The sequence below is a fragment of the Salvelinus namaycush genome, chromosome 7, assembly GCF_016432855.1.
Source record: "Salvelinus namaycush isolate Seneca chromosome 7, SaNama_1.0, whole genome shotgun sequence".
NCBI lineage: Eukaryota > Metazoa > Chordata > Actinopteri > Salmoniformes > Salmonidae > Salvelinus > Salvelinus namaycush.
The window spans coordinates 8,371,190-8,396,068 of record NC_052313.1 but is presented as its reverse complement, the minus strand read 5'-3'; the positions used below and the strand labels follow the sequence as shown (position 1 = coordinate 8,396,068).

Sequence of the window (24,879 nt, the reverse complement as noted above, 5' to 3'; positions counted from 1 at the left end):
TCTGCAGCGATACGCCATACCGTCTGGTTTGCGCTTATTTGTTTTTCAACAGGACAATGACCCAAAACACACCTCCAGGCTGTGTAAGAGCTATTTGACCAAGGAGAGTGATGGAGTGCTGCATCAGATGACCTGGCCTCCATAAATCACCCAACCTCAACCCAATTGAGATTTGGGATGAGTTGGACCACAAGTGAAGGAAAAGCAGCCAAAAAGTGCTCAACATATGTGGGAGCTCCTTTAAGACTGTTGGAAAAGCATTCCAGGTGATTTCCTTATGAAGCTGGTTGAGAGAATGTCAAGAGTGTGCAAAGCTTTCAAGGCAAAGGGTGGGTACTTTGAAAAATCTGAAATATAAAAAATATTTTTTAAACACTTTTTGTATAATTACATGTGTATTATTTCATAGTATTGATGTCTTCACTATTATTCTACAATGTAGAAAATAGTAAATATAAAGAAAAACTCTTGAATGAGTAGGTGTGTCCAAACTTTTGACTGGTACTATATATGCAGGTCACTAAGGTTAATACACAACATTTGTTCACAGACAATACAAAATGACATAATTACCCAGTAACATTGAAGACATAAAACAATGACTTTAAAGTTAAATCTTTATTTATTATGACAACCACACCTAAGTCCATTCACAGACTAAGGATTTTTTAATATATTTTTTTACACTTTATAAACTAAAAATCCTTCTTGATTAAATAAAGTCTGAAATTATAGTTGACATGAACAACACCTGGCATAAACGGGATGGTGTGTATTTGCGGTCTATGACAACCATAGAGACTCATCTTGTATCTGTGCCATTATAGCACCTCAACCCTAATCTCAATTTTGAAGTTGTCAGTTTTCTTCTACGTCACGATTGGCTGATCCCTCCTGATGACCAGGTTGGACATGACTCCAACAGGTTCACCAGGAGGGATCAGCCAATGAAGTTGGATGTCCCACTCGATTGACTACATTAAAATGGTGGAAGGCCTTAATTTCGCTGCCCATGCAAAGGCTGCCTTTACGCAACTAGAGGCCTCTATCATTTTCTATGATGACAGGTTCTTAGTTCATAGAAAGTTAAGAACAAAGAGGAAATGGAATCATATGGAATGCTTAACAAGGGTTGCCCTGGTAACCTGAGCACATATGAAGATTGGGTGCATGCTTGATTGGGTTTCTGTAGTTCTTTGATTGGTTGATTTCTGTTTCTGTGGTTCCACACCGTTTCTTTCACTTTGCTTTCTGGCACATAATTGGTGGGTTGCAGGCTTAAGAAGCTGCTTTCTGGCTACTATGGTCTGTGAGGACAGTTGTGGCGGGAAGGCAGGAGCTTGAGCTCATCTCTGGCTTATGATTGGTTGTTGGGTTGGTCGGTAGGCTGCTGTGGTCCATTGATCACATTGCGTTGGCTTTCCCTTAGGCACAGATCTAGGATCAGCTTCCCTTCCTCAAATCTTTACTTAAGCATTGGACGGGGTAAACACAAAACTGATCGTAGATCTGTGTTTGTGGTGATTACTTGTGAGGCCAGTTGTAGCAGAGTTAGTGGAGGGAGGGTAAGCTTGGCGGTAGCCTCACTTGCGGGGCTGGTGAATGTGCTGAGTGAGGTGCTGGTTCTGGGGCATCTTGGTGATAGACGGCTGGGGCTTCTGGTGAGCTACCTGGGCCGCTGCAGGGGTGAAGTCCTTATCACCCTGGGAACAGAACCACACAGACAGTTAGTACAGCTGTGTTACAGAACACAGACACTTAGTACAGCTGTGTTACAGAAACTTACACAGTATCTCAGAATTCTTTGAAATGCATTTTTTTTACCACATATTTTCCTCAATCTGATTCCAGACCATTTATTCAGAGCCCTATAGATACTGTTTACATGACACTGGCCTTAGAAACTACATGGAGGAGCACTATCACTTGTATGTATAGGTAAAAGAACAGATTCGAGTCAGATATGCATTTTTATTTGAGTCACTTCAAAAACTGCAAGTGTAAACAAGGCTATAGATAAGAGTTGTGTTGTTACAGTAGTGAAATCAGAATATCTGAGGCTATAGAGCACACACACACACACACACACACACACACACACACACACACACACACACACACACACAGGACAGGCAAAACTGCAGTGTTGTAGGTGCCATGTCTGTGTTTTGTAATGTTCATGAAGGCCATCTCTTTTGGTCAGATAACGGTTGCAGTTTATGACCATAACTCCTATTGAAAACAATTCAGACAGCTGATATATTAGATCTAGAAGCCAGGGAGGTGACAGACCTCGTTACCCAGGTTAGGAGACCTACATCTGGGCATCTCATCACTCTGAACCCTCTTATGGTACGATAAAAAGGAACTAGTATGTAGTCTGAACTCTATAGGGAAATCTGTGCTGACGGTCTGTTGTGTTTCATTCCCGGAAAGTCATAAAGTAAATGTCCAGTGAAAATCTCACTTTTAAAAAGTCCATATTCTGTTAACTCATACCCAAATAATGTTGTTGACTCATCCTATATTCGTTTGTGGCCAAAGCTTTGGATATAAACAAAAACGTTAAAAACCCCACCTCCAACTTCTCCCTCAAAGAGAGGATGACCTGGCCAATCAGCAGTCTACTCGCATGAATATTTTTTATGACCGGTATACGCCCACACCATTCCGTTGTCGGGGTACGCCCACACCATTCCGTTGTCGGGGTACGCCCACACCATTCTGTTGTCGGGGTACGCCCACACCATTCTGTTGTCGGGGTACGCCCACACCATTCTGTTGTCGGGGTACGCCCACACCATTCTGTTGTCGGGGTACGCCCACACCATTCTGTTGTCGGGGTACGCCCACACCATTCTGTTGTCGGGGTACGCCCACACCATTCTGTTGTCGGGGTACGCCCACACCATTCTGTTGTCGGGGTACGCCCACACCATTCTGTTGTTGGGGTACGCCCACACCATTCCAACAATTGGACGGAAAACTAGTTCCCTCATATTGTAAATTATAGGTCATATTTTTTTTGTAAACATAAATACATTTATGCATGGATGGATTCATATTATGATGCAGTAGGGAGACCAGATGGAAGGTTACATCATCTATATAAACCTCTGGAAAAAACACACACTCGATTAGGGTCAAACTAGGATGGGGATACATCTAGGAGTTTGATAGAGTTTCAAGTTGAAATGCTACATTCACAAGTACAGTGAAATGGCTTTCTTGCTTCTCTAAACTCAACAATGCAATAATCAATATTCAATGTAGCACTAGAAATAACGTAAAACAAAAACACAACAAATAAAAACACAAGTAAACATACTATATACAGGGTCAGTCAGTTCCAGTACCATATTCACAATGTGCAGGGATACTGTAGTGATAGAGGTAGATATGTATAGGGTAAGGTGACAGGGATACTGTAGTGATAGAGGTAGATATGTATAGGGTTAAGGTGACAGGGATACTGTAGTGATAGAGGTAGATATGTATAGGGTAAGGTGACTAGGCATTAGGATATATGATAAACAGAGTAGCAGAAGCGTATATGATAATTGTATGTGAGTGGGTGTGCAGAGTCAGTGTAAATTATGTTGTTACAGCCTGAACTCAAAATGGGTTCCCCCCCCAAAAAACCCCACCCATCAACACAAAAACCCATACTGACAAAGTGAAAATATGTTTTTTAGAATTGTTTGCAAGTTGATTTATTTACATTGGATAAAAGCAGACAGAGCTACAAAATGGTATTTCATACACTGCATTTGAGGAACAATGGGAAAGTAATTCTGCTTTGAAAGTTGATAAACTTGTAACCCCTTTGAATGCTTTGGTACCTACTGGAGAGCTTTGTCTACACCCATTCAGCATCGTTCACACCCTCTTAAGCTTTAGCCCCACCCATCTCTTTAAGGGTTGATCCGAGCGTTCTGTACTAACAGTCAGGCACTCAAGCTAGCTGGCTAACGTTGGCTATCTACTTCCAGACACAAATGAGAACAGCTCACTGACCATTTTACTCACCCTAACAGAGTTGGTTAGGCTGTTTTTTTGTTATACAGAGCGTTGGTGACTAACTGTGCTGCTGGCAACAACTTACGCTTTTTTGCCAACGTTTACTGACACTGGCCATATTCAACAGGTGTCGCTAACCAACTAGGTTCAATGTCAGCTAGCTAACATTAGGGTATGACTAGCAAAGCAAATGGCTCAGATACAAATAAGATCTTACACGTAATGTTAGCTAGCTAGCGAACAGTACATTTTAACTTGAAATGAAAATGACTCAATTAGAAACATGTAAAATCTGAAAACGTAGCTAGCTAGACTATCTTACCTATATACGTCATGGATGGACGCTTCTCCCTGACATGAATGCCATGGTTTCCCTTAGTTTGAAGATGTAATCCGGAGACAGGTATTTTCTCCATCTCCTTAGCTATCATACTCTAATTCCACTGATTTCAAAACTCGGTCCTCCAGAAAGTGGAGAGCAACACTTATGCAGTTCTACTACGCGATAAATCTTTAAAAAATGCCACATTAGACAGGATTACCTTCACATACTGACCAGCTCAAATATACAGAAGCGTGCTATATGGCAGACCAATCCTAACTCATCTCTCAGCATGTCCAGCCCACTCATTATCTCAGCCAACCATGGCTAACCGGAAGGTTGCTGGCTTTTTCTGTGGCATTTTGATAATAAAAAAGAAAAAAAGTTTACATTCAAATGGCCCTCTTGTGAAGTAGTGACCTGCGACATACACCTAGTTTCCTGAAACTGTAGTCAAAACTGTAATTAGGCCACTCAGGAGCATTCAATATCATCTTGGTAAGCAACTCCAGTGTATATTTGGCCTAGTGTTTTAGGTTACTGTCCTGCTGAAAGGTGCATTTGTCTCCCGTTGTCTGTTGGAAAGCAGACTGAACCATGTTTTCCTTTAGGATTTTGCCTGTGCTTAGCTTAATTCCATTTCTTTTTAGCCTAAAAAAAAAAGCTTCATAGTCCTTGCCAATGACAAGCATACCCATAACATGATGCAGCCACCACCATACCTGAAAATATGAAGTGGCACTCAGTGTAGTGTTGGATTTTCCTCAAACATAACACTTTGTATTCAGGACATTTTTTGCAGTTTTACTATAGCCTTATTGCAAACAAGATGCACGTTTTACAATATTTATATTCTGTACGGGCTTCTTTTCATTTAGTTAGTATTGTGGAGTAACTACAATGTTGTTGATCCATCCTCAATTTTCTCCTAACACAGCCATTAAACTCCGTAACTGTTTTAAAGTAACCATTGGCCTCATGATGAAATCCCTGAGCGGTTTCCTTCCTCTCCGGCAACGGAGTTAGGAAGGACGCCTGTATCTTTGTAGTGACTGGGTGTATTGATACCCCATCCAAAATGTAATTAATAACGTCAAGATTAAAAGTATTAATTTTACCCATCTACCAATAGGTGCACTTCTTTGCAAAACCTCCCTGACCTGTGTAGTTGAATCTGTGTTTGAAAATCACTGCGCGACTGACAGACCTTACAGATAATTGTACATGGCCAAAAGTATTATGCTCGAACATATCATTCCAAAATCATGGGCATTAATATGGAGTTGGTCCCCCCTTTGCTGCTATAACAGCCTCCACTCTCCTGGGAAGAATTTCCACTAGATGTTGCAACATTGCTTCCATTCAGCTTCAAGAGCATTAGTGATGTTGGGCGATTAGGCCTGGCTCACCGTCGGCGTTCCAATTCATCCCAAAGGTGTTCGATCGAGTTGAGATTAGGGCTCTGTGCAAGCCAGTCAAGTTCTTCCACACCGATCGACAAACCATTTCTGTATGGTCTTCGCATTGTGCACTGGGCCATTATGCTGAACAAAAAAAGGGCCTTCCCCAAACTGTTGCAACAAAGGTGGAAGCACAGAATCTTCTAGAATGTAATTGTATCCTGTAGCGTTAAGATTTCCCTTCACTGGAACTAAGGGGCCGGAACCATGAAAAAACAGCCCCAGACCATTATTCCTCCTCCACCAGACTTTAGTTGGCACTATGCCTTCAGCCAGGTAGCGTTCTCCTGGCATCCGACAAACCCAGATTAGTCCGTCGGACTGCCAGATGGTGAAGCGTGATCCATCACTCCATCACGCATTTCCACTGCTCTAGAATCCAATGGCGGCGAGCTTTACACCACTCCAGCCGACGCTTGGCATTGTGCATGCTGATCTTAGGCTTGTGTGCAGCTGCTCGGCCATGGAAACCCATTTCATGAAGCTCCCGGCGAACAGTTCTTGTGCTGACGTTTCCTACAGAGTCAGTTTGGAACTTTTTAGTGAGTGTTGCAACCAAGGACAGACAATTTTTATGCGCTACGGCACTCGGCGGTCCTGTTCTGTGAGCTTGTGTGGCCAACCACTTCTCAGCTGAGCCGTTGTTGCTCCTAGACGTTTCCACTTCACTACAGCAGCACTTTGACCGGGGCAGCTCTAGAAGTGCAGAAATTCGACAAGCTGACTTATTGGAAAAGTGGTATCCTATGATGGTGCCACGTTGGAAGTCACTGAGCTCTTCAGTACGGGCCATTCGACTGCCAATATTTATCTATGGAGATTGCATGGCTGTGTGCTCGATTTTAACAACTTGTCAGCAACAGGTTTGGCTGAAATAGCCTAATCCACACATTTGAAGGGGTGTCCACATACAATTGCACGACATGGCCAAAAGTATGTGTAGGGTACAGCGAGGAGCTTGTCATTCAAAAATCATGTGAAACACTATTATTGTACACAGAGTGAGTCCATGTAACTTATGACTTTGTTAAGCAAAGGGGTTGAATACTTTGACTCAAGACATTTCAGCTTTTAATTTTTTTTATTAATTTGTAAAAACATCATTCCACTTTGACATTGAGTATTATGAGTATTGTGTGTAGGCCAGTGAACACAATCTCAATTGAATCCCTTTTAAATTCAGGCTGTAACAACATTTTGAAAAAGTCAAGGGGTATGAATACTTTCTGAAGGCACTGTATGTGCATATTGTGTGTGTGTGAGCAAATTATGAAGTGTGTGTGTTGGAGTGTCAGTGTCCATAGAATAAAATTAAATACAAGGGTCAACTCAGATAGTCCATCTAGCTATTCAGTTAGCTATTCAGTTAGCTATTCAGTTAGCTATTCAGTTAGCTATTCAGTTAGCTATTCAGTTAGCTATTCAGTTAGCTATTCAGTTAGCTATTCAGTTAGCTATTCAGTTAGCTTTATGGCTTGGGAACAGAAGCTGTTTAGTAGCCTGTTGGTGTAAGACTTGAAGCACCGGTACCGTGCGGAAGCAGTGAGAACAGTTTATGGCTTGGGTGGCTTGAGATCTTCCGGGCCTCCATTTCACACCGCCTGATATAGAGGTCCTGGATGGCGGAAAGCTCAGCCCCATGTACTGGGCTGTCCGCACCACCCTCTGTAGTGCCAAATCTTTTCAACCTCCTGAGGGGGAAGAGGCGCGTGTGTGGACCATTTTAAGTCCTTAATGATGTGGACACTGAGGAACTTGGAGCTCTTGACCCGCTTCACTGCAACCCCATCGACGTGGATGGGGCTGCAGGACTAAGCACACACCCCTGTGTTGAGGATGAGTGTGGCGGAGGTAATGTTACCTACAATGGCTGTGCGAAGTTGCTGGATATTGGAGGGAACTAGAACACACCACTGTTGTACACATCGATTCAGAGCATCCCAAACATACTCAAAGGGTGACATGTCTGGTGAGTATGCAGGCCATGGAAGAACTGGAACATTTTCAGCTTCCAGGAATTGTGTGAAATCTTATGCCTGCCCATACCATAACCCAACCTCCACCATGGAGCACACCGTTTACAACGTTGACATCAGCAAACCGCTCGCCCACACGACGCCATCCAAGCTGTCTGCCAGCTGCCCGGTACAGTTCAAACCGGGATTCATCCGTGAAGAGCACAAGGTGAGCATTTCCCCACTGAAGTCAATTACGACACCCAACTGCATTCAGGTCAAGGCCCTGGTGAGGACAACGAGCTTCCCTGAGACGGTTTCTGACTGTTTGTGCAATAATTCTTCAGTTTCATCAGCTATCCGGGTGGCTGGTATCAGAAGCCGGAAATGGAGGTCCTGGGCTGGCGTGGTACATGTGGTCTGCGGTTGTGAGGTCGGTTGGACATACTGCCAAATTCTCTAAAATGTAATTTGAGGCAGCTTATGGTACATAAATTAACATTCAATTATCTGGCAACAGCTCTGGTGAAAATTTCTACAGTCAGCATGCCAATTGCACAAACTTGAGACATCTGTGGCATTGTGTTGTGTGACAAAACTGCACATTTTAGTGTGGCCTCTTATTGTCCCCACCACAAGGTGCACCTGTGTAATGATCATGCCGTTTGATCAGCTTCTTGATATGCCACACCTGTCAGGTGGATGGATTATCTTGGCAAAGGAGAAATGCTCACTAACAGGGAAGTAAACACATTTGGGCACAACATTTCTGAGAAATAAGCTTTTTGTGTTTATGGAAAAGTTCTGGGATATTTTATTTCAGCTCATGAAACATGGGACCAACACTTTACATGTTGCATTCATATTTCTGTTCAGTATAGTGTAGAGATTCATTATACCATCTAAACAGCTGTGAAATATATTTTCCCAAAGCAAAAATATTGTTCCAGCTGTTTGAAGCTGGTGTACAAAACCGAAAGTAAAAGACAAAAGCACGGGAAAAATAGAAATAGCGCATATAGAACAGATCTAACGCTTCTTAGACTTGCTTTCAATGAGAATGATAGATCTATAACTCGCACTTCTATGTGCATTTGTTCGGGTCGCCCAAAAAGTTACATATTTACACTTTAATGATGCAGAATTAAAATCGCTGGCAACCAGAAAAGACAGTAAAGCAGGAAGAAAGAGAGAAAGTTAGGGTTTGAGAGAGAGATCTCTCTCCATAGGAATGCAATATAATTGAGTGGAATTTAGACAGTGTTAACCCCTAGTTCACCAAACCTCAACAGATAGAACTGAGGCAGTAAGGCTTTATCAGGGAGATGTAGCTCCTCTCTCCAAGGTCATCTCAGTGGGAGAATATAAAGTCATGTGAACAGCTGCCCCCTGGTTCACCAGGCTTTATTTAAGGCCTGTCGCAGCCTTAAGGCGTGTTGGGGGATACATGGAAAGACTGGGGGTAGAGCCAGAGAGGTAAAGGGCCTGCAGGCGTGTTGGGGGATACATGGAAAGACTGGGGGTAGAACCAGAGAGGTAAAGGGCCTGCAGGCGTGTTGGGGGATACATGGAAAGACTGGGGGTAGAACCAGAGAGGTAAAGGGCCTGCAGGCGTGTTGGGGGATACATGGAAAGACTGGGGGTAGAGCTAAAGAGCCTGTCGCAGCCTGCAGGTGTAATAACACAGACAGATAGAGGATTAAAAAGGTACAGATGGTCAGTAGGAACCACAGGGGGGTGAGCTTAGCTAGGGGGGGTCAGTATGGCGTATGTGGAATGGGGTGGGCTAAGGTAGGTGTGTGTGTGTGTGTGTGTGTGAGAGAGACAACTTACCTTTGTAACCACTCCTGAAACGACCACAGTGGGCTTTGGTGGGCTAGAAAGAGACAGAGAGAGAGATTATAAAAACAGACTGACTGTCTCCATGGCAACACTGACGGGACAAAATAACATTTTGTTGAGATGAAATGTCAGTGTCAATATCAAAACCACTGACCATCGACTTTCAGGATGTTACAAAGACAGGAACAGAAATCACTTCTGTTTGATCCCATTGAACAGTGTGTTATAAGGAAAGGAACATCCTGGCCTAGTATGACTCCAGAGGGAGAGAGAGAAAAGAGAGCCCTGAGCTTAGCCACAGTACTGTGGACCTGCCTGCCAACCTGCTAAATGACTAACATTAATCCTGGTCTGGATCTACACTGCAACTCAAACAGCAGATAGGGGGGAGGGGTGAGAACACACCTTTGGAGCAGGGAGAGAGAGGAAAAGGGTTGAGTTGAGAGGGAAGGAATGAGAGAGAATAAGCGGGATCATTCCGAGGTGGACATGGACCTTGACATGAGAAACGAGTCCGGTCTAGTTTAACAGCAGAACTATTACAGGAGGTAAAATGCTGTCCTCGGCCACTACCTCTGGAAGTTTGGGCAGGGCTACAGGGAGACATAAAGTAGCATACACACTTAAGGTAGTCTACATATTGTAGCTAGCATCCATGGTACAACACCCGCGACCTTGTCAAGAAGTTAACGACTGACTAACCTAATGTAGCAAGCATAAAAGAAAAGCCTAAAACTACTGGTCTTGACCCCAAAAAAGAATACAAATAATAATAAAAAACTTCTGCACTGTTCAACCAATCCAGAAATGTGAAGGAGGAGTTAAGATGGAGTGTCGCCATGGTAACGTCCAAAAGAGGAAGTCAGGTCACAGGCTCCATTTCCATTGTCCACTTTCAGTTCTGATGAGCACAAACTGTGCAACTTCCAGTGCTAGTTTACTGTGACCACGGCGGCTGTACCCGCTTTAAGTTACATGTTGCTGTGTTTGATGCAAGAAACCACTTTACAAAATTAAATGCATTGTTATTACTCTGCCATTTTTCAAGTCATGCCCCCCCTCAGTCCTTGACTTTTCTTAAATAAGTCTATGTAACACTGTCAGTGATAGAATCTTAATATCACAACAGAAATGAAGTTATAACCAGTTTAAGGAGGGCATGTCATTTAAAAAAAAAATCCCCCGTCAGCCTGAGCCTCCTCCGAGGCCTGAGCCTCCTCCTCAGCCTGAGCCTTAACCTACTCCTCCTCAGCCTGAGCCTTAACCTACTCCTCCTCAGCCTGAGCCTCCTCCTCCTCCTCCTCAGCCTCCTCCTCCTCCACAGCCTGAGCCTCCTCCTCAGCCTGAGCCTCCTCCTCAGCCTGAGCCTCCTCCTCAGCCTGAGCCTCCTCCTCAGCCTTAACCTACACCTCCGAGGCCTGAGCGCAAAAAAAGCGAGAACGCGACTTCACAACCACCAAATAAAACTGAGACAGGAGAGGAAGGGAGGGCACCATTTAGATAGAACAAGCCGGTGACAATGCTACGGGACGATTATCAGCACAAAATGTCATCACAGAGAGCAGGCTCGACATCTCAAGCAAAAAAAACAAAAAAACAACTCACTCACCAGCTTTCGTTGTTTATGTGACATGCTCCAACAGATGACATTGTGTGAAGACGCACCATTAAGCACTAGCAGACAATAATTGACTGCGGTCATAGACACATTCATTATAATGTCATTATTGCTTCTGTGCTGATTTTCACAATTTATTAACTACATTTGGTGCTTATAATGATGTTTACGCTCCTGATTTTCATTTGATTGTGCGTCTTGCTGACCGTGCATCTCAGGTTGGGATATTTTTTGTCTTTTAGTCAATAGACAACGTTACCGCGATCCAACAGAGTTGCTTTTTGATTCATAGTTGTAAAAAAGGCACTCGACAAATAAAAATGTTGAATACTTGAATGTGTTTAGTTTACATTTATTTTTTACATACAGCCTACAGTAACAAACTCATGAAAATGCTATTGTGTTAATTTAAATCTATATATTTTCATATTCTAACATTACCCAAGACCTTTATAAACAGAACCAAATTATAATTTTTTGTGATAGCATATATGTATTAATTACACGGTCAGCATGACTGCTCATTAGCTTGAGGGGGTCACTCGAGGCCAAGCGGTTCTAGTGTTAACCGGCAGAATATCTACTGTCAAAATGTATATTTTGCCACAGTTTAATTTCTGTACTTCAAAGACACCCATGGTTACCTCATCTGGCTATTGGTATACAACAGTGTGCTTTCAAAATGTATTTGACATGGTAAACGATCCCAGATAAAATTAAACTTACAAAGAGCAAAAGACATAGGACTAGCCGTACCCAACTTTAAATTGTAATTCCAGACACTAGCGTTTCGCTCCATCCAAAATTGGTTGAGACATGATTCTTCTGCCCCCTAGCTGAGTAGAGAGAAATATGGTGCCTCTTATTGCCCTGCGAGAGGTGGTCTCCACTGATATAACCCCTAAACAATGTAAACTACACTTCGGTCCTATTACTGCTCACACAATTTCTATTTGGCACAAAATTGAAAAACAATGTAACTGGGAATGAAGATGGCATGTCCATATTCCAATATTTCACAATAATGCCTTGATCTGTAGGGTGGACTTTTGCCTCCCCCCAATGGACCAAATGTAGACTCTGTACCCCTGGATGGAGAGATGTTGGCTGGGTGGGGGCCCACTTCTTTTTGGTTCTGTTTATTACGTCAACATATGATATAGAAATAGTTGTATCTTTAGAGAGACAGAGGATAGTGTTCATATTTCACAACCGCCGCAGGTTTTTGGAGTTGCCTATACGTGTCAATAGCAAAATAATAATAATAATTGATTTACACTACATTATAGCATGCTACATGAGTCTGATAAGTGATAGATGAACCACCTCCACTTATCAAATAACCAAATATAGCCTACAGACAGCGACTCAGTGAAACATCACATTGATTGATTAACAGACAAGTCCAATGGCTTTTGGCTGGGATATAAACTACTGTTAGCCTAAACCAGTGAAGAGCAAAATGATCCACTATGTTTTTACATTTTAGTCATTTAAACACTCTCTTCTCCAGAGCGACTTACAGTTAGTGCATTCATCTTAACATATCTAGGTGGAACAACCACATATACTAAAAGTATGTGGACAACTGGTCGTCGAACATCTCATTCCAATATCATGGGTATTAATATGGAGTTGGTCCCCCCTTTTCTGCCATGACAGCCTCCACTCTTCTGGGAAGGCTTTCCATTAGATGTTGGAACATTGCTGTGGGGACTTTCTTCCATTCAGCCACAAGAGCATTAGTGAGGTTGGACACTGATGTTGGACGATTAGGCCTGGCTCGCAGTCGGCGTTCCAATTCAAACCCATTTCATCTGAAGCTCCCGACGAACAGTACTTGTGCTGACGTTGCTTCCAGAGGCAGTTTGGAACTCGGTAGTGAGTGTTGTAACCGAGGACAGAGGCAGTTTGGAACTCGGTAGTGAGTGTTGTAACCGAGGACAGAGGCAGTTTGGAACTCGGTAGTGAGTGTTGTAACCGAGGACAGAGGCAGTTTGGAACTCGGTAGTGAGTGTTGTAACCGAGGACAGAGGCAGTTTGGAACTCGGTAGTGAGTGTTGCAACCGAGGACAGGCGTTTTTACGCACTACACGCTTCAGCACTTGTGGGTCCCGTTCTGTGCACTTGTGTGGCCTACCGCTTCGCGGCTGAGCCGTTGTTGCTCCTAGACGTTTCCACTTCACAATAACAGCACTTACAGTTGACCGGGGAAGTTCTAGCAGGGCAGCAATTTGACGAACTGACTTGTTGGAAAGGTGCCATCCTATGACGGTGCCACGGTGAAAGTCACTGAGCTCTTCATTGTGGGCCATTCTACTGCCAATGTTAATCTCTGGAGATTGCATGGCTGTGTGCTCAATTTTATACATGTCAGCAACGAGTGTGGCTGAAATAGCCGAATCCACATCTACTTTAGCCATGTAGTCTCTCATGTTTATTTTAAATCCCAGCCCCAGTAGGAGGCCTTTGCCTTTTGGTAAGCGGTCATTGTAAATAAGAATTTGTTCTTAACCGTCTTGTTAAACAAAATGTTCAATAAATAACTAATGAGCAGATCATCATGAGCATCAACTCAATTTACATAAATATCAAAATGGAGATCTGCCATTGACACGAGTCCCTGTGCTTGTATCAAATCAGCGCAATGGTGCTGGTCCAATCAAAAACGCTGATGAAATTATAGCTGACCACACACTGGGAAATGATTAACATAATAAATAAAAAAAACATGACTTTAGGAGTAAGTAAAGATTTGATACATGCCTTCAATGGCATTAGCCTACTTTATTTTAAATATTCTGGTCACTCCTTGATAGTCATTCTCACAGTAATCATTTATTGATTCATCCAGTTGGTTAAGAAAACGTATGTGGTGATGCTTTACAAAATGATGTGTGAAGTGTATACTTTATGGGCAGAGCGCACTTTACAAACAGTGTACATTTTGCCACGAGGATGGTAACAGCTTAGTAACAGGCGCCACATACCAAACGTCATTATGAATCATTAAATCTCATGAACGATGAAGCAACTACTAGTCATATTTTTGGTTGTGCAAAACATTTGACCAATAATTTAAGCCCAACTTTATTTTACACCCAACTGGTGCAACCGGTCCCAGAAGACCAGGAAGTGTTTGTGGCAGAGCAGAGTTGACCATGGTGAAAACGCTCTGTTGACTTTACTGTCAACTTCCACACTGGCTTCAACAGTTCAATATTTACTTGGACTGAGAGAGCGAACCAAGCCTCTCTACCCCCCTCTCAGTCTGTCCATCTCTCTCTCTCTCTCCTCCCATCCATCTTAGAGGTCTAAATTGTATGTGACAGGCATTCCCTTGGCCACTCCGCTCCACATCTACACAGAGCCCACCTGCCCACTGTCGAGAGCAGGTGGACACACACATGCACACACTCTAAACTAGCTCTTTAATGAGCGACAGCTTGAGCCAGAACTAGGGCAAGAGCCAAGTTGCATGCATCAGTAGGGATTTCTACTGCATTTCACACGGGCAGATTCACAGCCGCCTCTTCTCTCCAGAGAGAACCCGGAGCCATTATGGCAGCCTCCCTCTTTAGGCCAGGATGGAAGGTAAGCCTCTCTCTGTGGTTCAGCTATCACACAGCAACCACTCTCCTCCTCTACCACCATACACACACACACACACACGTACAAAAGTTTGGGGTCACCTAGAAATGTCCTTGTTTATGAAAGAAAAGCATTTATTTTGGTCCATTAAAATAACATCAAATTGATCAGAAATACAGTGCAGACATTTTTAATGTTGTAAATGACTATTGTAGCTGGAAACGGCTGTTTATTTATGGAATATCTACATAGGCGTACAGAGGCCCATTATCCACAACCATCACTCCTGTGTTCCAATGGCACGTTGTGTTAGCTAATCGAAGTTTATCAATTTAAAAGGCTAATTGATCATTAGAAAACCCTTTTCAATTATATTAGCACAGCTGAAAACTGTTGTTCTGATTAAAGAAAGAATAAAACAGGCCTTCTTTAGACTAAATGAGTATCTGGAGCATCAGCATTTGTGGGTTCGATTACAGGCTCAAATGGCCAGAAAGAAATAACTCTTCTGAAACTCGTCAGTCTAATCTATGTTCTGAGAAATGAAGGCTATTCCATCCAAGAAATTGACAAGAAACTTAAGATCTCGTACAACGCTGTGTCCTACTCCCTTCACAGAACAGCGCAAATTGGCTCTAACCAGAATAGAAAGAGGAGTGGAAGGCCCCGGTGCACAACTGAGCAAGCGGACAAGTACATTAGAGTGTCTAGTTTGAGAAACAGACGCCTCACAAGTCCTCAACTGACAGCTTCATTAAATAGTACCCGCAAAACACCAGTCTCAACGTCAACAGTGAAGAGGCGACTCCGGGACGCTGGCCTTCAAATTATGTCAATTAGCCTATCAGAAGCTTCTAAAGCCATGACATCATTTTCTGGAATTTTCCAAGCTGTTTAAAAGGCACAGTCAACTTAGTGTATTTAAACTTCTGACCCACTGCAATTGTGATATAATTCACTGTAAGTGAATAATCTGTCTGTTAACAATTGTTGGAAAAATTACTTGTGTCATGCACAAAGTAGATGTCCTAACCGACATGCCAAAACTATAGTTTGTTAACAAGAAATGTGTAGACTGGTTGAAAAACGAGTTAATGACTCCGACCTAAGTGTATGTAAACTTCCGACTTCAACTGTGTGTATATATATATATATATATATATATATATATATATCTATCTCTCTGAGAAAAGTTCCTCCAGAGTACTATAGAAATGTAAATGAATTATAGTACATACTGTATACATGTATTAAAGATAAACAGAGAGTTTGTTGTCGGTCAGACCACTGCAGTCAAGAGAAATCATGTGACTACTACACTCCCGAATAGGGAAGTCCTCTCTAGACAGGCTCAGTCGAGGGCACACCCTGCCGGGTGCATTCCGATACTCTAAACCTCTTGCCCTCTTTACTTTTCCAGACCTAAAGACAGATCTCGTTTGCTCTTAAGGACATCAGCACACACTAACATTCTATTGTTGTAATATTATAAATGTTATAGCATACACTTGTATTGGTGGAACAGTGTACACTTGTATTGGTGGAACAGTGTACACTTGTATAGCGCACAATGTATTGTGTGATGTATTGTTGTACTAATGATGCAGACTATTGTTTTGTTGTTCCTGTTTGGACCCCAGGAAGAGTAGTGACTGCCTTGACAGGAACTAATGGGGATCCTAATAAAATACAAGACTAGCTGAGTTTGAATGATTCCATAGAACTCAACAGGTTGTTCAACCGTTCGGTTGTCTTTGCAGAGTACACTCAACAGACACGTGCACGTATGCACAAAGAAGCGCGCACACAGACACACACAGATAGTGTGGTGGGAATATTTCACCTGTATAAACAGACATTGCTCAAGAGTGGAGACGCAGAGCGGAACTTAGCGGGGGTGTAAAGCACCATGCATTTACCCAACATTAATGAAGCCTCAGACAACACATTAATGAAGCCTCAAACACATGTTCAGAAAAACCACTAAACAGTAGGCCATAACAACCATCTAAATAAAACAAGGTGACCCTCACCTTGTTGAACAGATAGTATCAGACCTGGTGGTTTTCTCCTCTAGTACAGCTACCGGCCAATCACAGGTTATTTGGTGAATTAGAGGGTAATTTGCTTGTTTGTAGAATGTTTTCACCAGTTCTAAAAATGAAACATTAGGACTGTGTGTGTGTGTGTGTGTGTGTATATTGATAATAAAAGAAGCAAGAGTACTCTGGCATGCTGTTCAGATGCCACAGGTCAAAGTTTAGTGTGTGTGTTACCTAGGTTCCTCCACAAAGTCCTCGTCCTCGTCTACGATGGGAGGGGTCTCAGGTGGAGCTGCTCCCTGGTGCTTCTGCACTATCCTCATCCCCCCTGCCTTTACTGTCACACACACACAGACACACGCAATTAGCTACACACTAGGACGGTTACACATTAACAAACAAACACGCACATTAAAACACCAAAACTGTTTCATATTAACAAACACACACCACATGCACGTTGACACACATTAGGACAGCGTCCCCCAAACGGTCCATGCTATCTTGGGACGTCCCTACCCCATTGAAGTTGACATTTAAGATGGTTAAGTTAAGGGTTTAGGGTAGGGACGTCCCAAGGATCCCGGATAGCAGATACCTTTCCCATACTCGGTCCTGGGGACCCCAAAGGGTGCACATTTAGTGTTTTGTCCTAGCACTACACAGCTGTTTCAAATAATCAACGTATCAACTCAAAACGTTAATTTTCCTAACCTGCTGCGTAAATTGTCCTACACCTGCTATGAAAAGTCAATTTTGACAAAAGCTGTATCCCTTCTAGACAAAACCATCCCCAGGACTGAGTTTGGAAAGCGCTGCATTAGGGTACAGAGTAGATAAAAAGGCTCAGGCAAAATGAAATTGTCCTTCACCAAAGCAGTTAAATAAACCACAGACAGACAGATAATCAGATAGCCTAACTGGGCGACAGGCCAATCAGTGTAATATAAAGGACATACAGTAGATAGATTGTGATCCAGAATGAAGACAGTGATTGCACTCATATCATGCTGAAATACATATTTGTTTTACATTTAGCAGACGCTCTAATCCAGAGCGATTTAAGGCGTCAGCATGCTTCAGTTCGTCTGGCGCCTAAACGAGTGTGCTCACATACTCCCTTAAAAGACCTTTGTTTGAAAAATTAGAAAAAGCAGCGATAGTACTGTTTGTTCATTTTGAGACACCGTAGCCAGTATACACTTCCTCAAAATTGTCTGAATTAATCTAAGATAACGCAGTAAATCTGTCATTAATTTTGACGTTTTTGCAGAGAAGATCTTAGTGACTCAACTTTACATCCAACTAAGATGTTTGGTGCAGTATTTGACAAATTGCATGGAAGTGAGTCATCTCTCATTGAATGGCAATAAAGACTCGGGTCGTCGCTGTAAATGAAAATGTTTTCTCAGTCAACTTACCTGGTAAAATAAGAGTTAAATCAATACAAAATAAATGTATTGAAGAATCCCTACTGTTGATCAATCCCCGACGAAGGGGCGTAGACTTCAGATACGGACTTTGGCTTGCCTCAAGACAAAAAGTGTGCCCCCGAACAACCAAAAATAAAACCTTGCCGAAGTCCAAAACGTCACAAAATGTTGTCATAATATATGCACAAACTCTTACGAACACTTTCGGCTGGGAAGCATATGGACGCCTTTACAGTAGTGAGTGCATAGGCCTACAGTTTTCGTACTGGTCCCCCTTGAGAATCGAACCCAAATAATCTCTCTAAACGTGAATTGATTCTCAATTGCAGTATGGTTCTAGAAACATATCCCTCTACTTTCATATCACATCAAAATAATTTCACAAAAACAAAATACACACACTGTACACTGATTTAACCGGTTTTAACAGTAAACAGTATTTTTCAGTGACAACACATTTTTTATTTAACTAGGCAAGTCAATTAACTTCTTATGGCTGGGGCAGTATTGAGTAGCTTGGATGAATAAGGTGCCCAGAGTAAACTGCCTGCTACTCAGGCCCAGAAGCTAAGATATGCATATTATTAGTATATTTGGATAGAAAACACTCTGAAGTTTCTAAAACTGTTTGAATGATGTCTGTGAGTATAACAGAACTCATATGACAGGCAAAAACATGAGAAAAAATCCAACCAGGAAGTGGGAAATCTGAGGTTTGTCGGTTTTCAAGTCTTTGCCTATCCAATTTACAGTGTAAAATTTGGTCCCATTGCACTTCATAAGGCTTCCACTAGATGTCAATCGTATTTAGAACCTTGTTTCAGGCTTCTACTGTTAAGGATGAGGGAATGAGAGCTGTTTCAACCAGGTGTCTGGCAGAGTGCCATGAGCTCACTCAGGCGTGCCTCCGTGAGAGGTAGCTGCGTACCTTTTCGTTTCTAAAGACAAAGGAATTCTCCGGTTGAAACATTATTGAAGATTTATGTTAAAAACATCATAAAGATTGATTCTATACATCGTTTGACATGTTTATACGGACTGTAATGGAATTTTTTGACTTTTCGTCTGGCCTGCGCGTCATGAATTTGGATTTTTGAACTAAACGCGTGAACAAAAAGGAGGTATTTGGACATAAATTATGGACTTCATCGAACAAAACAAACATTTATTGTGGAACTGGGATTCATGAGAGTGCATTCTGATGAAGATCATCAAAGGTAAGTGAATATTTATAATGCTATTTCTGACTTCTGTTGACTCCACAACATGGCGGGTACCTGTATGGCTTGTTTTTGTGTCTGAGCGCCGTACTCAGATTATTACATGGTGTGCTTTTTCCGTAAAGTTATTTTGAAATCTGACATAGCGGTTGCATTAAGGAGAAGTTTATCTGAAGTTCCATGTATAATACTTGTATCTTTTATCAATGTTTATTATGAGTATTTCTGTAAATTGATGTGGCTCTCTGCATAATCACCGGATGTTGGAGGCAAAACATTACTTAACATAACGCGCCAATGTAAACAGATTTTTGGATATAAATATGAACTTTATCGAACAAAACATACATGTATTGTGTAACATGAAGTCCTATGAGTGTCATCTGATGATGATCATCAAAGGTCAGTGATTCATTTTATCTCCATTTCTGCTTTTTGTGACTCCTCTCTTTGGCTGGAAAAATGGCTGTGTTTTTCTGTGACTAGGTACTGACCTAACATAATCAGATGGTGTGCTTTTGTCGTAAAGCCTTTTTGAAATCGGACACTGTGGTGGGATTAACAACAAGTTTATCTTTAAAATGGTGTAAAATACTTGTATGTTTGAGGATTTTTAATTATGAGATTTCTGTCGTTTGAATTTGGCGCCCTGCACTTTCACTGGCTGTTGTCAAGTCGATCCCGTTAACGGGATCTCATGCGTAAGACGTTTTAAGAACAAATTTTTATTTTACAATGACGGCCTATCCCGGACAAACCCAGACGACGCTGGGCCAATTGTGCGCCGCCCTATGGGACTCCCGATCACGGCCGGTTGTGATACAGTCCGGGATCGAACCAGGGTCTGTAGTGACACCTCTTGCACTGAGATGCAATGCCTTAGACCACTGCGCTACTCAGAGCTGTGTGGCGTCTGTCTTCCGTTTACACACAGCACAGACGTTCAGAAACGCAGATAGCTAATTAGTACAGGTAGGCCACATTGTCTTCCTAATTCACACAGGTCATCTGTCTTCCATATGTTTTCCGTAAACAAGCGCTGTAACATGGAAATGTGGCCATGTGGGAATTCTAACCCTATAAAAGGTGTATCACTTTAACCTTTGTTCTTTGAAAAGATAAGGTACTTATTCTTCCAAAACCGTACCCGTGTTAATGTTCAGAGAGTCACGGCTCTTAGGAAAACTCCCCTGGCTCTTAAAACTCCCGCATATAGAAGACACCTTTGTCCAATGACTCATGTGTAATGTAACAGAGTCATGCTCAAGGGCTAATCCCATTCCTGCCTTGAGGTATGTTTTTCGACCCATATCTTGCACCGCTCCATGGTGTTAATGTAACTCCTAATTGCGTACTGACCTCAGTGCAGCCCAGTGTAAACATGCGTAATGGGAGGGGTCAGTGTCTTCTGGCAATTATGGCATACTATCGTGCCCTACTTTCTGTCCACGTACTCCTTAGGTGTTATCAGATTCCCCACATAGACTTTTAAAATGGTAGCTTCCACGATACTAAGCTATAATCAAATATATAGCTTTAATGGCACTCAGGCAATCTAGCATTGGTAACGTCTATCAAATTGTCTTGCAAGATTAAGTCGTATTCGATAGGCGTGGTGTGGATCAGGCGTTTAGCTAACGTTACAATATGGCACGTCATCCAGGAAAGAGGACCTAACGACAGGAAAACAAACTGATTTAATTGCTAAACTATACGATATTATTCAACAGCAGCACATGTTAGAGTACACACGTTAGTCTACTTGAAATGTAGGTATATCGAACTAACGTTGTCAAATGCAATTATTGACATAGGCCTAATGCATATGCCGTGATACGTCAACTGAACCGTGAATACAAAAAGCGATGTTGCTTGTGTTGTAAAAAAGCAACATAAGGTTCAATACCAGCCGGGAGGTGTCCTCCTTTGGTCTCGATTTTCTCCTTCGGCGGCGAAGACATATCTAACTAATGTCTGTCGGAAGCGTGAAAACACTCGTTTAAATTGTTATTCCTTTTCTTTTCTGGGGTAAACAGCAGCAGTCGACTTCAGTCCAGTTCGTCAACGTGGCTTCTTGTTTGGCAACTGTGCGTGATGACGACAGAGAAAATATCAGACAAATAGGAAAGTCACGTTTAGTCTGACGTCGGGAGGGTGGTACGGGATGCGGCTGGTGCCAGAATAAAGAATTTCCCATGGATAGATACAGTAAAAGCAGGCAATCTTATCTTTCTCAATCAATCAAAAGGCAAGGAGGTTACTGCTCTCCGTCCTTTTTTATAGAACCAAGTAGATGAAAGTATTCATGCCCCCTGATTTACTGCACATTTTGTTGTGTTATAGCCTGAATTCAAAATTGATTAAACATTTGTTTTCTCTCACCCATCTACACACAAAACCCCATAATGACAAAGTTAAAGCATGTTTTTAGAAATTTTAGTAAATGTATTAAAAAAAATGAAATACAGAAATATCGAATTAACATAAGTATTCACACCCATGAGTCAATACTTTGTAGAAGCACCTTTGGCCACGATTACAGCTGGGAGTCTTTCTGGGTAAATCTCTAAGAGTTTTCCACAACTGGATTGTGCAACATTTGCCCATTATTCTTTTCAAAATTCTTCAAGCTCTGTCAAATTGGTTGTTGATCATAGCTAGACAACCATTTTCAGGTCTTGCCATAGATTTTCAAGTAGATTTAAGTCAAAACTGTAACTCTGCCACTCAGGAACATTCACTGTCTTCTTGGTAAGCAACTCCAGTGTAGATTTGGCTTTGTGTTTAACGTTATTGATTTGATTTGATTTATTGTCCTGTTGAAAGGTGAATTCATATTCCAGTGTCTGTTGGAAAGCAGACTTAACCAGGTTTTCCTCTAGGATTTTGCCTGTGCTTAGCTCCATTCCGTTTCTTTTTTATCCTGAAAAACTGCATCATGTTTTGGGTTTGCTTGTAATTGTTAAGGTAATGATTACAAGCATACCCATAACATGATGCAGCCACCACTATGCTTGAAAATATAAAGAGTGTTATACAGTAATGTGTTGTATTGGATTTGCCCCAAACATAACACTTTGTAATCAGGACAAAAAATGTAATTGCTTTGCACAGTTTCACTTTCGTGCCTTGTTGCAAACAGGATGCATGTTTTGGAATATTTTTATTCTGTAGAGCACAGGTGTCAAACTCATTCCACGGAGGGCCGAGTGTCTGCGGGTTTTCGCTCCTCCCTTGTACTTGATTGATGAATTAACATCACTAATTAGTTAGGAACTCCCCACACCTGGTTGTCTAGGGCTTTATTGAAAGGAAAAACCAAAAACCTGCAGACACTCGGCCCTCCGTGGAATGAGTTTGACACCCCTGCTGTAGAGGCTTCAGTGGCTTCAGCTCATAGTAATGGCTGTAATGGTGCGAATGGCATCAAACACATGGAAACCACGTATATATATATATATATACAATCTATGTTTTCTATTTCTTTGTTGGCCGGGTATGGTTCCCAATCAGAGGCAGCTGTCTATCATTGTCTCTGATTGGGGATCATACTTAGGCAGCTTTTTTCCACCTGTAGTTTGTGGGATCTTGTTTTGGTACTGTGCTGTTTAGCCCTACTAGACTTTACGTTTCGTTTGTATTTGTTGTTTTTCGGTGTTCATTGAATAAAGAAAGATGTACGCCTACCACGCTGCGCCTTGGTCCACTCATTCCAACCACGACTGTAACATAGTCTGAACGTGTTCACTATATTTCTATAATGTAGAAAATAGTAAAAAATAAAATAGAAAAAAGCTGGAATGAGTAGGTGTGTCCAAACTTTTGACTGGTACTGTATATTTAAGCAATAAGGCCCGAGGAGGTGTGATAGCCACGTATGTTGGTCATCTAAGGGCTGTTCTTGTGCACTACACGACACAGAGTGCCTGGACACAGCCCTTAGCCGTGGTATATCGGCCATATATACCACGGTGCCTTATTGCTATTATAAACTGGTTACCAACGTAATTAGAGCATTAAAAAAAATAATGTTTTGTCATACCTGTGGTATACGGTCTGATATACAGTGCATTTGGAAAGTATTCATACCCCTTCCCTTTTACATTTTTTTTTTTACGTTACAGCCTTATCCTAAAATTGATTAAATTAAATGTTTTCCTCATCAATCTACACACTATACCCCATAATGACATCACAATACCCCATAATGACATAGTGATAAAGTGAAAACAGGTTTTTAGATTTTTTTTGCAAATTGTACCATGGCTGTCAGCCAATCAGCATTCAGAAATCTGTCTGTCTGTCTGTCTGTCTGTCTGTCTGTCTGTCTGTCTGTCTGTCTGTCTGTCTGTCTGTCTGTCTCTGGGGGTTTCCGACCATAGCTAATGACAAACAAAGTCGTAGAACTATTGCTATTGCTGTTACTGTCTGTGTATGTGCGTGTGCCTCTGAGAGCTCTCTGTGATGGTTAAGTTTACATAGACAGAATGGGGAAGTCACTGGTGAGTGATAAGCTGCATCTGACAAGAACACATGCTTTCTCTATCACTCCCTTTCCCCACAGGAGGTTCTCTTCTCTCTGTAGGGGGTAGGGGTTCACAGCAGGCTAAAACCAAAGACAGCGGCTGCTGCAACACTGAAGAATAACTGTCTATCCATGTCTCCGCTGGGTAACTCTCTACTGTACTGTCATGCCTCATTCAGGGTGAGATGATTCCACCTGACAGGACACCTCATGGTGTGTGCCTCTGTGTGTGGACGAGCAGGAGGAGTAGCAGGAGGTGTAGAGGGAGGGAGGGAGGGACACAATGAAATGGAGTTATATTCACAAGGCAATAGACGTACGAGACACAGTAGGCCTACTATGTGTCTCACCTACTGTGGCATCTCTACAACAGCTGTTTAGGTCCAAACCATTCCCTGCCAGTCAAAGGTTACTCAGGTTAGGTGAGGTGCATAGCAGGGTTGTTTACCATTATTTATCCTGTTCCATTCATGTTGCTGTTCCACACACTGGAGGTTCTGTATTTAGCTCATCAGCAACATTAATCCTTCCCATTTTCCACCCAACGCCAGGTTCCTAGGCAGTGCTCAAATTGATCTGTCAGGGTTCCTAACACGGCCCTAAATAAATCACTCAGAGCAGTCTGGGCTCCTCTCTCTCTTTCTCCCCTCTCTTCTCTCTTTCTCTCGCTCACACACACTCTTTACCTCTTCCTCTCCCCCCTTCTCTCTCTCTATGCCTCCCACCGTCTTGCACCCTCTCTGACTCTATGTATCTATCCATCTTTCTCCCTACCTCGCTCCTAAAGCGGATGAGATTTATGTTCCTCGTACATCATTGTTTTGGGTCTGTCTGAGATCTGTCTGTCTGTC

General features: G+C 42.2%; 1 protein-coding gene across 1 annotated transcript; it reads right to left on the bottom strand.

The window, feature by feature from the left end:
• Positions 1 to 603: 603 nt before the first annotated feature.
• Positions 604 to 21,604, bottom strand: LOC120050930 (death-associated protein 1-like). Its single transcript, XM_038997465.1, has 4 exons — positions 21,410 to 21,604; positions 17,085 to 17,187; positions 9,591 to 9,633; positions 604 to 1,703 (listed from the first exon to the last, which is right to left on the bottom strand). Exons 1-4 carry the CDS (start codon positions 21,462 to 21,464, stop codon positions 1,584 to 1,586), a joined length of 321 nt encoding a protein of 106 aa, XP_038853393.1. The 5' UTR covers positions 21,465 to 21,604; the 3' UTR covers positions 604 to 1,583.
• Positions 21,605 to 24,879: the final 3,275 nt, after the last annotated feature.

Bases quoted from the DNA above. Each gene is read 5' to 3' on its own strand.
- LOC120050930 (XM_038997465.1), bottom strand. From the start codon at position 21,464: ATGTCTTCGCCGCCGAAGGAGAAAATCGAGACCAAAGGAGGACACCTC. The intron at 17,188-21,409 runs GTATTGAACCTT...TGTGTGTGACAG, and splicing joins AGGAGGACACCTCCCGGCTG to TAAAGGCAGGGGGGATGAGG. The intron at 1,704-9,590 runs GTAAGTTGTCTC...TTCTGTTCCCAG, and splicing joins TTTCAGGAGTGGTTACAAAG to GGTGATAAGGACTTCACCCC.